The sequence below is a fragment of the Sus scrofa genome, chromosome 15, assembly GCF_054392235.1.
Source record: "Sus scrofa isolate SSC_HxYL_T2T_F1_AM1 chromosome 15, Sscrofa_HxYL_maternal_Yorkshire_Landrace_v2.0, whole genome shotgun sequence".
In the NCBI taxonomy this organism is placed as follows: Eukaryota; Metazoa; Chordata; class Mammalia; order Artiodactyla; family Suidae; genus Sus; species Sus scrofa.
The window spans coordinates 45,634,272-45,650,449 of NC_139397.1; the positions used below are offsets into that span (position 1 = coordinate 45,634,272).

General features: G+C 43.6%; 1 protein-coding gene across 16 annotated transcripts in view; it reads right to left on the reverse strand.

Moving 5' to 3' along the window:
* CFAP221 (cilia and flagella associated protein 221) overlaps positions 1-16,178 on the reverse strand; it is a 97,464-nt gene that overhangs the window by 16,295 nt on the left and 64,991 nt on the right. For all 16 annotated transcript variants that reach the window (XR_014829660.1, XR_014829661.1, XR_014829665.1 and 13 more), the window contains 4 exons: positions 14,361-14,519; positions 12,665-12,756; positions 5,820-5,912; positions 2,202-2,297 (listed from right to left, as the gene is read on the reverse strand). Coding sequence is in view for 12 of the 16 variants with exons in the window: in XM_084999647.1 (XP_084855773.1) it covers positions 2,202-2,297; positions 5,820-5,912; positions 12,665-12,756; positions 14,361-14,519 (440 nt within the window). In the remaining 4 variants the exon portion in view is untranslated. The remainder of the gene's footprint in view (positions 1-2,201; positions 2,298-5,819; positions 5,913-12,664; positions 12,757-14,360; positions 14,520-16,178) is intronic.

Genomic DNA, 16,178 nt, shown 5'->3' on the forward strand with positions numbered 1-16,178 from the left:
AACTCCATAAGCCTCGGGGTGGCCAAAAAAGAAAAGAAAGGAAAAAAAGAAAAAGAAAAAAAAAAGGACAAACTGAGAAATTTATGACAAATACAGGAAGGGTAATTATCCTTTATATACAAGGTACTCTTCCAAATAGGTAAGAAAAAGAGAAATACTTTCCGTAATATAGGCAAACAAGCCTCTCATAAAAGAAAAATAGTTGCTGACTATAGGAAAATTTTTTACTATTAACTTGTAAACAAAGAAGTTAGAATTAAAACAATGACGTGGTCATTTAAAAATCTAACATATAGGTAAAGAAGAAAGAAAGCAGGATAAAAAGAATGTATATATGCGTGTATATATATGTATGTATAACTGAATCACTTTGCTGTATAGCGGAAGTGAAGGCAACATTGTAAATCAACTCTATTTCAATAAAGTAAACTTTTTTTAAAAAAAGCATGGGAGTTTGTTGTAGCTCAATAGGTTAAGAATCCAACTAGTATCCTTGAGGAGTGGGTTTAATCCCTGGCCTGGCTCAGTGGGTTAAGGATCCAGAATTGTTGTGGCTATAGCATAGGTTGGAAGTTACAGCTCCAATTTGACCCCTAGCCTGGGAACTTCCATATGCCACAGGTGTGGACGTAAAAAGAAAAGAAAATTTTTAATTCAAAAAATAAGAATAAAAAAGCATGACTGTAGTCCACTTTGTTCAGGGCATTTGAATGTGGGCAGCCTGCCCTCTGCTGGTAGGAGGCATGTTGATAGCCTTTCCAGATGGCAATGAAGCACTATACATTAAAACCTTAAAATGGGAGTTCCCGTTGTGGCTCAGTGGTAATGAACCCGACCAGTATCCATGAGGACGTGGGTTGGATCCCTGGCCTCGCCGAGTGGCTTAAGGATCTGGCATTGCTGTGAGCTGTGGTGTAGGCTGGCAGCTGCAGCTCCAATTCAGTCCCTAGCCTGGGAACTTCCATATGCTGTGGATGCAGTTCTATAAAGAAAAAAAAAAAAAAAAAAAAAAACTTAAAATGAACATTGATCTAGCATATACGGTTCTAGGAGTTTATGCTAAGGAAACAGTCTGATAAGTCTGCAAGGAATCATGGCACAAGGATGTTTATTGCAGCCCTGCTGGTGAGAGCAACACCCTGAAAAGAGTTGCTGAGGTCATCAGTAGAGGATGGGTTAGACAAATTATGGTACATCTACAAGTGAGAGATAAAGATGTAGGTCTGTATTTATAAATACATGTTTACAATATACTGCTAAATAAGAGTCTGGAAGATAATAAAAATATGATTAATATGATTGAAATCCTATAAACATGTACTGTTGGCCCTCTGTATCCGTGGGTTCTGCATCTACAGGTTCAACCAACCCTGGATGGGAAAAAATTTCAGAGTGTTTCAAAACCCAGAACTTGAATTTGCCACGTGCTGGTAACTATTTACAAATCATTTGTGTCGTATTAAGTATGATAAGTCATCTAGAGATGATTTAAAATATACGGGAACAAGTCTACTCTCCAAGTCCATGAGTCTATTTTCTGTGGAAAGGTTCATTTGTGCCGTATATTAGATTCCAGATATAAGTGTGGGATGGACTGGGAGTTTGGGGTTAATAGATGCAAACTATTGCATTTGGAGTGGATAAGCAATGAGGTCCTGCTGTACTGCACAGGGAACTCTATCTAGTCACTTGTGATGGAACATGATGGAGGATAATGTGAGAAAGGAATATATATATATATATATTCGTGTGTATTATTAGGTCAGTTTGCTGTACAGTAGAAATTGACAGAACATTGTAAATCAACCATCATGGAAAAAATAAAAATCATACACAAAAATAAGATATCCTTTCGAAAAAAATTTAAAAATAAAAATGCAAAAAAATAAAATATACGGTAAGATGTACATAGGTTATGTGAAAATTCTACACCATTTTATATGAGGGACTTGGGCAACCATCAAGTTTGGTATCCATTGTGGAGGGTTGTCCTGTAACCAATCCCCATGGATACTGAGGGATGACTGAACATATGATTTAATAAAATATAATAATGGAATCCTAAACATCTAAAGCATTGTAAACATGTCTCTTTTGACACGTTTTTAGATTCAAACAACATGACAGTTCTATAAGTCACGGAGGACAAATTCTGCCCCAGGCTACCTCTTACCAGTAAAGGCATAAAAGCATCCACTTACTTCTCCTTCTTGGTGTCCTTGTAGTCCAACATAGGGAACTCCACTTCGATCATTTCTGGAGTTAGCATAATTTCTACACTCTGTTCACAGAGCTCACTGAAAACGAATAAGATATTTAGCTGGAATGGTTTTTCCTTCCAAAAATAAAACAGAAAAAATCTTGTGATCATGTAAGAATTAGGCAGTTCTATAGTTCCCACCGTGGTGCAGTGGAAATGAATCTAACCAGGAACCATGAGGTTTTGGGTTTGATCCCTGGCCTCTCTCAGTGGGTTAAGGATCTGGCATTGCCGTGAGCTGTGGTGTAGGTTGCAGACACGGCTCTGATCCTGCATTGCTGTGGCTGTGGCATAGGCTGGCAGCTGCAGCTCCGACTGGACCCCTAGCCTGGGAACCTCCATATGCCAAGGGTGCGGCCCTAAAAACAACAAACAAACAAACAAACAAAAGAATTATGCAGCTCTTGTGGCCTTCAATGTTACTTCCACCTACTCTTTAGGCTGATAAATAGCTTTCTACCAGCAAACAATAGGAATGGTTATTTTTAAGCAGAGTATAAAAAGCAGTTTAAAAATGGGTTACAGGAGTTCCCGCTGCAGCTCAGCAGTTTAAAAACCTGACATAGTCTCTGTGAGGATTTGGGTTTGATCCCTGGCCTCACACAGTAGGTTAAGCATCCGGCATTGCCACAAGCTGCAGCATAGGTGGCAGACAAGGCTTGGATCTGGCGTTGTTGTGGCTGTGGTGTAAGCCAGCAGCTGCAGCTCCAATTCAGCCCCTAGCTTGGGAACTTCCATATGCCACAGGTGTGGCCTTAAAAAAAAAAAAAAAAAAAAGAATCCATATTCTTTCCATATGTACATGAAACATCTACTAATATTGACCATATCTTGGACCACAAAGAAAGCTTGAATGATTTCAAATTCAGAGTATGTTCTATGGCCACAACAGAATTTGAATAGATATCAATAGCAGGGAAGATAACTTATAAAAATCCACAACTGCCTTAAAAAATTAAACCGTGTATTTCTAAACAGTGTATGTGTGAGAGAAGAAATTACAGGGACCGAGGTTATTTTTATCTTGTGGTCTGCTCTCCCCTTGAGCAGGGCTCAGCAAACTTTTCCCATAAAGGCCTCTGTGGGTCACATGGTGTCTTTCACCATTGCTCAGCTCTGCTGCTGCAGCATGAAAGGAATCCCGGAAAATACATACACGGATGATTGTGGCTGCGTTTCAATAAAACTATTTACAAGAACAGGTGGCAGGTCAGATTCGGCTATTTGCTGACCCCTGGCCTGCAGCGCTGATGTTTTATGGTCGGAGTTGGGTCACTGCAGGTGGGGACTCCAGCTGCAGCAAGGTAGGGAGAGGGTGGAGGATGCAAACTCACTCCATCAGGGATCCTGCCCTGGAAGGAGAACATCTCCCGTCTGCTTGTATTCCTTTGGCAAAGGCTTTGTCCAACGCATGACTTAACTGCAAGGGAGGCTGGGAAATTTAGCTTCTGGGTTTCTACAACTCTATTCCTTTAGAAGAGGGGAGGAATGGACTAGCGGTTTGGGATTGGCATATGCACACTGGTATAAGGAATGACTGGCCAACGGGGTCGTGCTGTCTAGCACAGGGAACTGTACTCAATATTCTGTGATAATCTATACAGGAAAAGAATCAGAAAAACAATGAATTTGTGTATATGTAGAATAGTTACTTTGTTATACAGCAGAAATTATTACAACAATGTAAATCAACTATACCTTAATAAAACTTTAAAACATTAAAAAAAAGAAGAAAAAATTTTTTTTTCTTTTTAAAGGTTTCATCTGTGGCATGTGGAAGTTCCCAGGCTGGGGGTCGAAATGGAGCTGCAGTTGCTGGCCTACACCACAGCCATGGCAAAACTAGATCCTTACAGATCCCTGTGGCAAAACCAGCCGCACCTACAACCTACGCTGCAGCCTGCCACAACTCTGGGTCCTCAACCCACTGAGCGAGGCCAGGGATGAAACCTGCATCCTCAGGGACTTTACATCAGGTTCCCAACCCGCTGACCCAAAACAGAAATTTGCGATTTAACTTTGCGGACAGCTGCAGTCTCTACCACACTCAGTTACAGAGCTATGCCCCCAAGATCAATAAATGCTTTGACATTTAGAATTACAAACAGGAACACTTGGCAGCCATACCTAACCAGAGCTGGGCGGAGCAGCTTTGGGAAAATAGCCTTGAAAACTGCAAGACGTTCCAATCCCCTAACCTTCGCTAAGCAGCTGCCCTAACCGAAACCGGATGCTGGGACTTCGCAAACTTGGTCTTCCTGTTGGCAGTTACCTCACTGTTCAAGTGCGGGTGATTTCAGGTTGCCCGGTGAATGTGACTGATCGCAAAGCATGGCGCCTGATGCAGATTTAATGCTCAGTAAATGTTAGTTATTATAATGACCACCCTCCTCCTCTTCTTCACCTGTAAAGTAGGTGCTATTATTCCCATTTCAAGACGAGGAAACTGAGTCACTGTAGTCTGCACACCACTGTGAATGGAAGAGGGGCAGCAGACCACCTCCCCAAGGCGCCGTCCAACAGGACTCTTTCTTCAAGAAAACGTGTATCACTCCGCCGGCTGCGGCCGCGGCGGCCTCAGCAAATTGCCTCTGCACTGAATTGAGTGGCCAACGCTTAACCTCCAGGTTCAAACCTGGATTCCAAGATTTAGACGCTGAAAAGTTGCTAAGTATCACTGCCTAGGGGCAGATCTTAGAGGAACTAGATAAGCACCGCAGATACTGACGTGATTTCACTTCTTGATTATTTACACGGAAAAATGTTTGAGTGACAAGAATAGGTCTTTGACCTATTCTCACTGGCTCATTAGTAACATTAAAGTAAGCACCTCGGTGTGGAAGCCTACATTTCTCCCCCCCCACCCCGACTCTCTCCCCCATTTTTTTTTTTTTCTTTCTTTCTTTTTTTTTTTTTTGGTCACACTCGCAGTATGTGGAAGTTCCCAGGCCAGGAACTGAATCCAAGTTGTAGCTGCAACTACAATGCCACAGATGTTTTTTTTTTTTCTTAAAAATTTTTTTTTCTTTCCTTTTTCTTTTTTCTACCTTTTTTTGGGGGGGGTGGGGGCCTATAGTTTTTTTTTTTTTAAGTATTTATTTATTTAGGATGTGTATTCAAAAGTTCCCTGGCCAGGAATTGAACTGGTGCCACACTGGTAACCAGAACTCACAGCAGTGACAATACCAGATCCTTAACCTGCTGAGCCACCTGGGAACTCCCGGCAATCTGTATTTCTTCATACCTCTCCAAATCTTACTGGTCCTCCAAGTACTAACTCAAGTTCATGTGACCACTGAACCCTTCTCAGCCCACGAGTACCACCTCTGCTCACCCCTCGCTTGAGCACCTCAAGATCAGCCAATCTGAGACCTTAGACTGTTCTCGACCATGAACTCAGCCTCCTACCTTCTTCGGGGTACAGCTGAGTGTTAGCCTTGTCTGGTTGGGTTGCAAGCTCAGGCACTGTACACGCTCTTTGGAACCCTCTCATAGCACCTGGCATATTTTTGGAAAACAGACTACACTAGAGGCCAAAGATTAAAAAAAAAAAAAGTACCGTTCAAATGTCTCCATCTTGTCTTCTTCTGGTAAGGCATCAAGAACGGCAGGGACATTTACAGGAAGCATGACCAAATTGAAGGAATCACAGCTATGGAAAAAATCACAGGAGCAGCCAAGGATAAATGACCACGTTAGTGATCTCGGGATCTTTCTCAGTTTTCTAAAGCACTTCTGTTTTACCACTGGTATTTTAGAGTCTCCTTCACTCTTGGAAACCTACTCGTGTGTTTCCCTAGGGGTAAAGGCAGGGGGGATGATATGTATCAGTCAAATACAAGAGAATGTCACCAAATATGACATTTCCCAGGGTTTAGAAAAAGAACTTTTCAAACACGTAGTGTCTAAACTTACATAATTTTCAGAGTTCCCACTGTGGCTCAGTCAGTTCCAGAAGATTCTTCTGGACATTTCATTCATCTCTAAAATCCCAAAGTCTGGGCACTAACACTTCTTTGGTTACTGCTGACTCTCAGATCTCATGGAACTCACAGAGACTCAACAAATTCTTTCTGAATTTATCAATGAGCTGTTTTGATCATTACAAATACAAAAATGACCTTGTAATCAATAAACATTAAATAACGATATTGTGATATTGCGTGGTTTAACAATAAGCAGATACCTGGGAATTTGGGGTTAGTAGATGCAAACTATTGCATTTGGAATGGATAGGCAATGAGATCCTTCTCTGTAGCACAAGGAACTCTATATAGTCACTTGTGATGGAACATGATGGAGGATAATGTGAGAAAAAGAATGTATATGTATGTGTGTGTATATATATATGTAATATGACTGAGTCACTTTTCTGTACAGCAGAAAGGAACAGAACATTGTAAATCAACTATAATAGAAAAAATAAAAATCTTAAAAAAAACCCTGCAAACAAACAAACCAACAAACAAAAAAAAAATTAACAGATAACTCTCAGGGACAAAAACATAAGGGAAATGCCAGCTAAGAAATAGGTCATCTATTCAAATAAAATGACTGTAAAGTTGAAGTATCACTAGCAGATTTGTAGGAAGTTAAAAAAGGACTGCTGTTATTATAACTCTTTTAGAAATGAAAACATGATCTAGAATCTTACATCATGGAAATGCATGATAAAGAAAAATAGAATCCTCGCTTGATTTTCTAATCTGTTATACAATTACAGTTTATTTTGACACAAATTGGCTCAACAGAGCACTCAGGCACAGAAGCTGGAAGTAATAACTCCCAAGTGGAGGGCTTTCTTTAATTCATGTAGAATTCATGTTTATTCATGGTTAATTCAAACCCTAGGTAACTGCATTCTGAGTGCTTTTTGAAAGAACAGCCTTGGGAGGTTTTTCCAAGGACATTGCTCTGGGGAGAAAAAAAAAAGGATGTTTTTCTCTTAATTCTTGAGACCTGTCCTTGCTGACAGCTGGTACACACTGGCAGTGTCTACAACCCACCGTTTCTCATTTTGCTTATTCAGTCCCCAGACGGGAACCCCACACCCAGCGATGTTTGGTTTACAGATGACAGGGGTCAGGGTTTTGTTTTTCGTATTTTTCTTTTTAAGGTACACCTGAGGCACAGGGAAGTTCCCAGGCTAGGGACTGAATCGAGCTGCAGTTGCCAGCCTATACCACGGCCACAGCAACACTAGATCCTTAACCCACTGAGCGAGGCCAGGGATCAAACTCGCATCCTTACAGAGACAACATCGGGTCCCTAACCTGCTGAGCCACAATGGGAACTCCAAGAGGTCAGTTTTGCAGTGACCTCACCCCACAGCAAAATGAGGCCCTGTGTCAAAGTGGTGGCAGGCCATTGCCATCTGGTGGCAGCAAAGTGATTTCAAGTTTTGGTGGATGGGGGATAGGGTAGCGCAGATGAGGGAGGAGAGTAATTAAAGATGGTGCTAGATGTTCCACTTTATTTTTTTTATTTTATTTAAGAAGAGTTGATTTACAATGTGGTATTAATTTCCGCTGTACAGCAAAGTGATTTATATATATCTATAAAATTATATATATATAAAATTTTTCATATTCTTTTCCTTGATGGTTTATCACAGGATATTGAATCTAATTCTCTGTGCTCTACAAAAGGACCCTGTTTGCCCCTCCTATAGATGCTCCACTTGAGTCCTCACAAGCACCCAACACAGTGAGGATGCCAACATGGTCCCTTGTTTCACAGATGAAGAGGTTATTGCTCACAGGGCTTCAGCAATAGGTGACTTGCCCAGGGACACAGCATGGGTGACAGGGCCAACAAGTAACATCTCTCAGATGCCAAAGCTTTCCTTCTCTATACAATGTCATGGTTCTTCCTGGCCCTTGATGTGGGAGAGTCCCGATTTTAGGAATATGCCAGGATGGAGTTCAGGGGTGCTGAGTGTATTTTGAATTGGCAGAGGGATGCGTGAAGCATGGATGAGCGGAGCCAAGAAGGACCCCATGGGGCCTCCCTAGGTCCTCTCTGAGGCACCTAGATAACAGTAGCTGATACACACTCCTGAGTATATAATATGTGAAAGTCCTAGTACATGGAAGATGTTAACTACTTGATGACCATGAGCAGTAGCCCCTAGACCTACTGAAGACTGAGGATTGATCATGTCAACCCCTGTGACCCAATCCCATTTCTAACCACTAGCCAATCAGAGAACTGTACATGAGCTGTTCACACACCCTGCAACCCCCTCTCCCCAACCTGGCCTTGAAAAATACTTCCGTGATATAAATTGGTACAACTACTATGGAAAACAGTATGGAGCTTCCTCAGAAAACGAAATATAGAACTGCCATATGATCCACTCCTGGGCATATAACCAGACAAAACTACAGTTCAAAAAGATACATGCACCCCTATGTTCATTGCAGTACTACTCACAATAGCCAAGACATGGGAGCAACGTAAATGTCCATCAATAGATGAATGGATTGCGAAGATGTGGTGCATATACACATGTATACAATGGAATACTACCAAGCCATAAAAAAGAATGAAATAATGCCATTTGCAGCAACATGGATGCAACTAGAAATCTCGAACTAAACGAAGTAAGTTAGAAAGAGAAAGATAAATACCATATGATATAACATATGTGGAATCTAAAATATGGCAAAATGAACCCATCTACAAAACAGAAACAGACTCACTGACATAGAGAACAGACTTATGGTTGCCAAGGGTGACAGGAGGAGGGAGTGGGATGGACTGGGAGTTTGAGGTTAGTAGATGCAAACTATTCCATTTAGAATGGAGAAGCAGTGAGGTCCTACTGTACAGCACAGGGAACTATATCCAATCTCTTGCGATAATACATGATGGAAGATAGCATGAAAAAAAGAATATATATGTATATGACTAGGTCACTATGCTGTATACCAGAAATGGACACAACAATGTAAATCAACTATACCTTAATACAAAATAAATAAAAATGCCTCCTTGGAGTTCCTGCTGTGGCACCGTGGGTTAAGAATCCAACTGCAACAGATTGGGTCGCTATGGAGATGTGGATTCTATCCCCAGCCTGGTGCAGTGGGTTAAGGGATCTGGGAATATCCATATGCCTTGGGTGGCAATAAAATAAAATAAAATAAAATGCCTCCCTGAAACTACTCAATACTCTGATAACCTATATAGGACAAGAATCTGAAAAAGAATGTATATATATGAATAACTGAACCATTTTGCTGTATAGCAGAAATGATCACAACATTGTAAATCAACTCTACTTCAACAAAACTTTAAAAAAGAAGAAGAAGAAATTAAGCCCCCCCCCCCCAAAGGAAAAGCCTCCCTGAAACCCATCAGGAGTTGGGGCTTTCTGAGCACTAGCTGTGCTCCTTATCTGGCCCCTATACCATATGATAGCACTTATATGTGGAATCTAAAATATGACAGGAGTTCCCGTCGTGGCGCAGTGGTTAACGAATCCGACTAGGAACCATGAGGTTGCGGGTTCGGTCCCTGCGCTTGCTCAGTGGGTTAATGATCTGGCGTTGCCGTGAGCTGTGGTGTAGGTTGCAGACGCGGCTCGGATCCCGCGTTGCTGTGGCTCTGGCGTAGGCCGGTGGCTACAGCTCCGATTCGACCCCTAGCCTGGGAAGCTCCATATGCCGCGGAAGCAGCCCAAAGAAATAGAAAAAAAAAAAAAAAAAGACATAAAATATGACAAATTGAACCTATCTACAGGACAGAAACAGACTCACAGACATGGAGAACAAACTTGTGGTTACCAAGGGTGACAGGAAGGGAGGGGCATGGATGGGGACTGCCCTTTCCTCTAGCACAAGCCAGGGTCAGTAGACTGGTGTTTCTGCACGCAGGCAAGTGGGCCCAAGTTTGGTTCAGCAACGCGAACTCAGAGAAAAGGAACTTAGATTTCTGAGCCCTTGCCATGTCCCAAATCCTATGCTTGGTCTCATGTTAATCTCCAGGCAAAGGAGGGTCGTGGAAAAAAGCCCTAAGGGAATAACCCCAAAGGGAGAGCATGTGGAAAAGCCTCTGGAAATAAGGCTGGATTTTATGTAATTCAGGAAGAGCTTTTCTGCTGGTGCTGGAGGAAGAAGTTAAGTGTTCTGGAGTCACAAGCTGCATTTCAACTATCTCCTCTAATCCCCGGAGAGGAGGTGATGGGCTGCATATATGGGGTTGGTGCCCACTGGGGTGAGCATTCCTGCTTCTCCTGAAATGCAAATATCAAGGCCAAGCAAGGTTTTCACAGCAAGTCCCACTGGCTTGTCTTTTGGAAAAGACACCTGGTCCTAGAGAGCGTGGCTGAGGTCCTACAGCTCCTGGAGGCCATGGGGCATTCTGGTGACAGGGAGGATCCAGGACACATTGGAAGGAGCCGAGGGTGTGAGTCACAGGCCAAACCAAGTAGGGTACAGAGCTCAGGCAGAGCTGCAGACTCCCGGGGCCATGGCAGGGCTCTGCCCCCTCGGGGGAGGGGGGGCCCTCACTCTGGGCCAAAGGATTTGAACAAAGGGTCACCACTGATGCTCATCCTGTTGGGATATTGGTCACCTTTGCTTGCTCACCAGCCTCATTTAACTATGTTAATAAAGACAATGGACTAAAGAAGCAAATTCAAGGGCTGGGGAGGAGGTTACTAACTGCACAGGATCCTAAAGAAAAGGCATCAAGCTACTTGTTTGATATCTAAGAGCTTCAAAGAGGTGTTACATCAGAAAATTAGCAAGAATGCAGTTACTCTAAATTTCTTCCTTCCTGGTCTACAGTGGTCTCATCCACCTGTTCCGTCTCTGGAGCAGGGTTCTGCCAATGTGTGATGATGGCTGTGGGGCCTTCCTGTGAATGGCCAGGCTGGGGCACAGACACAAGTGGAGCCTTTGGAGTTGGACATGGAGGGTATAGAAGACTAATCATGGCAACTCGAAAATGTTAACAATGAAAAAAAGGGGTTTCCCTTATAGCTCGGGGGTTAGGGATCTGATGTCACTGCAGGGGCTCAGGTTGCTGCTGCCACCTAAGTTCAATCCCTGGTCCAGAAACTTCCTACATGCCATGGGTTTGGCCAGAAGAAAAAAAAAAAGGAAAAAAGAATACAAAAAGGAATTCCACTGGAGTTCTTGTGGTGGCTTAGCGGTATCAAACCAGACTAGTATCCATGAGGATGTAGGTTCGATCCCTGGCCTTGCTCAGTGGGTTAAGGATCCAGTGTTGCTGTGGCCATGATGTTCATCGGCAACTGCTGCTCTGATTTGACCCCTAGCCTAGGAATTTCTACATGCTACAGGTACAGCACTAAAAAAAAAAAAGAAAAAGAAAAAAAAAAAAGAAAGAAAGAAAGAAAGAAAGAAAGAAGGAAAGAAAGAAAGAAAGAAAGAAAGGAAGAAAGAAAGAAAGAAAGAAAGAAAGAAAGAAAGAAAGAAAGAAAGAAAGAAAGAAAGAAAGAAAGAAAGAAAGAAGGAAAGAAGGAAAGAAAGGGAAAAAAAGGAGTTCCTTGGTGGTTCAGTGGATTTCTGATCCGGCATTGTCACTGCTGTGGCTCTGGTTTGATCCCTGGCCAAGGAACTTCTGCATGCTGTGGGTGTGGCCAAAAAAAAAAAAAAAAAAGAATATGTGATGTTAAAAAATGGACCATGGGAGCTCTTGTTGTGGCTCGGCGGGTTAAGAACCGGAAATAGTGTCCATGAGGATTCAGGTTCCATCCCTGGCCTCACTCAGTAGGTAAAGGATCCGACAATAACATTGCCACAAACTGGGGAGTAGGTCGCAGATGCAGCTCTGATTCGACCCCTAGCCCAGGAACTTCCATATGCTGCAGGTATGGCTGTAAAAGGAAAAGAAAAAGGACCATAAATATTTCAGCAGAGTTGTATGGAATATGGATTGGTTTCTACTCTAAAAGTAAGGACTATAAGCCACCTGTGACACTGATTTTTTCTTTTTTAAAATTTTTTATTAAAGTGTAGTTGATTTACAATGCTGTGCCAATTTCTGCAGTACAGCAAAGTGACTCAGTCATGTGGTCTATCCCAGGAGACTGGATATAGTTCCCTGTGCTGTAGAGCAGGACCTCATTGCTTATCCATTCTAAATGGAATCGTTTGCATCTACTAACCCCAATCTCCCCATCCATTCCACTCTCTCCCACCTCCCTGATTTTTTAAAAGTATATAATATAAAGTCAAAATTAATATAAATGAATTAATATAAAGTCAAAATACGAATCACCACATTGTATTTCTCTGGCTAGCAAATTTCCCTCATGGGCTGAAAGCATAATTTGACATATTATTGGCATGTAACTCTGGGGGGGGGTCACAGCCTCCTAAGTCCATGGAGCACACGTACCTCAGTGAGATGACAGTGCACTGGGCTTACCTCTGTGACGTCTCTATCTTACTGGTTTCGGGCAGGGATGAGAGGGCCAGGGACTGGAACTTCTTCCAGGTCATCACTCCGGGAATGATGTCCTATAATTGCAGCCGGCACCAGAGTACCAAACATAAATCCTAGGAAGAACTTCCATTTCATTCAACTAACTCTTTTTCAGTCTTAGGTTTAGTTCCCAAATGTATCATTTCATTAAGTTTGGTAGAGTTTCTTTGAAGCTAAAAAAGACAACTGCTTTATCAAAGGACGTTCAACAGGGCAACTCGAATTAAAGTGGAGGGAGGAGAGGTTCCCACCCCTGATTTATTAGGCGCAGGAGCAATGGTCCTGATGATTGGAGGCTGATCTTGCCTCTCAAAGCATTTTGATTACTGTGAATGTGATGCTAATGCAACATTCAAAGAGGATGGGCCAGTTCATCAAATGGTTGTCCAGGCAGGGGCACACGTGCAACTGCATGGAAAATTCGAGGAGGGTGTTGTCAGGAGACTGCCAGCTGAGTGCAGGGAGTGCAATGGGGACTGACATGCAATATGGCTGGAGATGCAGGCTGGTCATGAAGGGGCTTGTGGGTCAAACTAATGCGGCTGGAGTTGTTCCCTTGTGCAGCAGGGACCACGGCAGGTTTTCAAGCTGGAAAACGATTAGATTTGTGTGGGAGGGAGATTTCTAGGGAGGGCTGATGCTGGTACAGTGGGGGACCATGGGATGGAGGAGAGGGAGGGTCACAGGCTGTTTGAGGCCACTGGTAAAACCTCCAGGATGGCTGGATCTGGAGGATGAGAAAGAGGAAGGGAGCAAGGACCACAAAGGTCATTGCACAAAGTCACAGAAGCAAGAGGCAAAGGTAATGGGGAAAGAGGTGTAAGGTGGGGCTGGCAGAAGTCGGGGTGAGTTCATGACCCAAGGGAGGGTTTCACTGAGTTTGAAGGGCATGAGGGCAACCCCTGAGAGATATCGCTGGATATTGAGGTCAGGCTGATTATCTAGAGGAAGAAGGAATTCTTGGGAGCCTCTTCTTTACTGTGCCACCTTGTCCATTCTGACATTTCCAAAGTGTTGGGGACCAAAGAAAGAGGAAATTAGACCATGAGGTTATGGGCACTATGTGCTTGTTGAAATGGGAATAAAACGAATATTAGGCATGGCCTTTGAGGGAAAAAGAGAATAAGAATGTTGAAAAGGAAGTTCCTATTGTGGCTCAGTGGTAATAAGCCTGACTAGTATCTTTGAGGATATGGGTTCAATCCCTGGCCTCAATCAGTAGGTTAAGGATCCAGCATTGCCATGAGCTGTGGTGTAGGTCACAGAAGGCTTGGATCCCTTGTTGCTGTGGCTGTGACATAGGCTGGCAGCTGCAGCTCCAATTAGACCCTTAGCCTGGGGAACTCCATATGCCACACTTGTGGCCCTAAAAATCAAAAAATAATAACAATAATAATGTTGAAAAAAGTACCACTGGGAGGTAAGCACAGGCGGGATGGGAGTGGTGTTGAGTCCCCACCTGCACCTCTTTAGGGCTGATGGTGTGAGAAGGTCCACAGCCGTGGTTCCCATCCTTGTCCTGAGGCTGTGGCTGCAAACCTTCTTTTTCTCAGTTCCAGCTGTGACCCTTCCTCCTTGTCCCCTGCGTGCCCCTGCAGCCCAGGGCCAGCTCTGCCAATGAGCATGGTGATGGCCTTACCGTGTGGTGGAGAAACTGCTTCTGGGTGAGGGGAATGCTGGATCCAGAGTGGGACTCTTTGGTGAACCTGTACTTGGGGTGAGAGCACAGGTGGTAATCGATCAAGGTTTCTGCATAGGTCAGAGGGTGCATCACAGCAAATAGTCCTGGGCTGGGATTCTGCAGGACAGAGAGGAAAAAGGAATCTCCTTTGTTTACCAGTCTCCTGGTTGGGCATAGGACAGACGTCAGCTGATGTTCCCCACATCCCACCGGTGTGAGCGCTCTGACCCCATGTCAGCCCGTCTGGGAAAGAGAAGCAGGAGAGCAGAGGTGGCTTCAGGTGGACAGTGGTCTCCGTCATTCACAAACATCACTTTTCTGGTGGAAGGGCTTCATTCCGTGCCACGTGGATTTACTAAGCTCCCTTGGAAATAAGTACAAATGAAATCACAGCTTAAACAGCTTAAAGTATTTGTTTCTAAATTTGACCAATTAGGAGGATTTATTAAATAAGAAAACTGGTTTTAAAAAGCAAATAAGTCTCTGGTTTGGAAGACAAAAATAGCTTCTTAAAAACTACTTTACAAAGAAGACAAAGAGGGTGGCATTGGATATATCAGGAAATGTCAACATTTAACATTGTTTTGGTAATGTTTTTAATTCAGGAAGGCTCCGTCGGGATGTAGTATCTGGCTTTAAGGGAGATCCTGTTTTTATACTAATTTTCCAACAGTACTAATGGAGGCAGAGAGCAAGCACATCAAAACAGACAAAAATATAGAGCCTTTTAATGTTTCTTCCTGGGCTTGTCCAACAAAAACCCTACTCTTTGGCCCAAACAACATAGTTTTTTGATCCTCACAGTTGTTTAATTTCAGCTGTTTGGGAATCACTAAGTTGAGATTTTGTTCTTTTTATTTGTTTGACTAATGTTTAAAAACAATTAAAGATGGAGTTCCCATTGTGGCTCAGCAGTAACGAACCTGTCTGGTACCGTGAGGATTTGGGTTCCATCCCTGGCCTTGCTCAATGGGTTAAGGATCCAGTGTTGCCATGAGCTGCAGCTCCAACTCCTAGGCTTGGAAATTCCATGTGCCACAGGTGCAGCCCTAAAAAGCCCAAACAAAAACAAACAAAAAAAGAAAAAACAACCAATCTCCACATAACTTACAGAAACCCAGGTTTGCCAAGAAATAAACATCTCCCACAACTGAAGGGCTGGGGGCCAGGGAGGAGTTAAGTACTCAGAGGCCATATGGGGAGAGCCTAGATGCTGGGTATGTGATAAATGTGTTCTAAGAACGCTGGGAAAGACTGTCCTTTGCTAGTGCAGAGAGGCTGACCTGCAGCCGGGGCTGAGAAGGAAGATGCCAGGGTGCTCTTGCCCAAATGCCTGGGTGTAAAAGGAGGAGGGCATGGAGGCAGTGATTCCCACTGGGGGAGTCAGCCGTGCCCACAGTGAGCTCTGCAGCAAAGGGAAGAGTGAGGAACCACCTATATGTCTACAATGGCACCATCTTTTCTGGCTTCTTGAAGTGCTGCAGGGAGGTAGGGCAGAGATGGAGGAAAAGGCAAAGACTGGGTCCCCCCACGCTTCCCCAGGTAGGGGCTGGGGAGTTGGAAGGGAACAAGGAGAAAGGTGGGGGCCTGGTGAGACAAAGCGGGGAGGCTGAGAATACAGACAAAGGTGGGTGTTGGGTGGGGAGGTGGGGGTTTTGTTTCCTGCTTCCGCACAGGTCCCCTTAAATAACAGACTGCAAGGACAGGACGGAAGGACGAGCAAAGGTCAGAAGACAGAGCAAGTGCCCCAGCCTGGGCTGACCAGGTCCTCTGCGC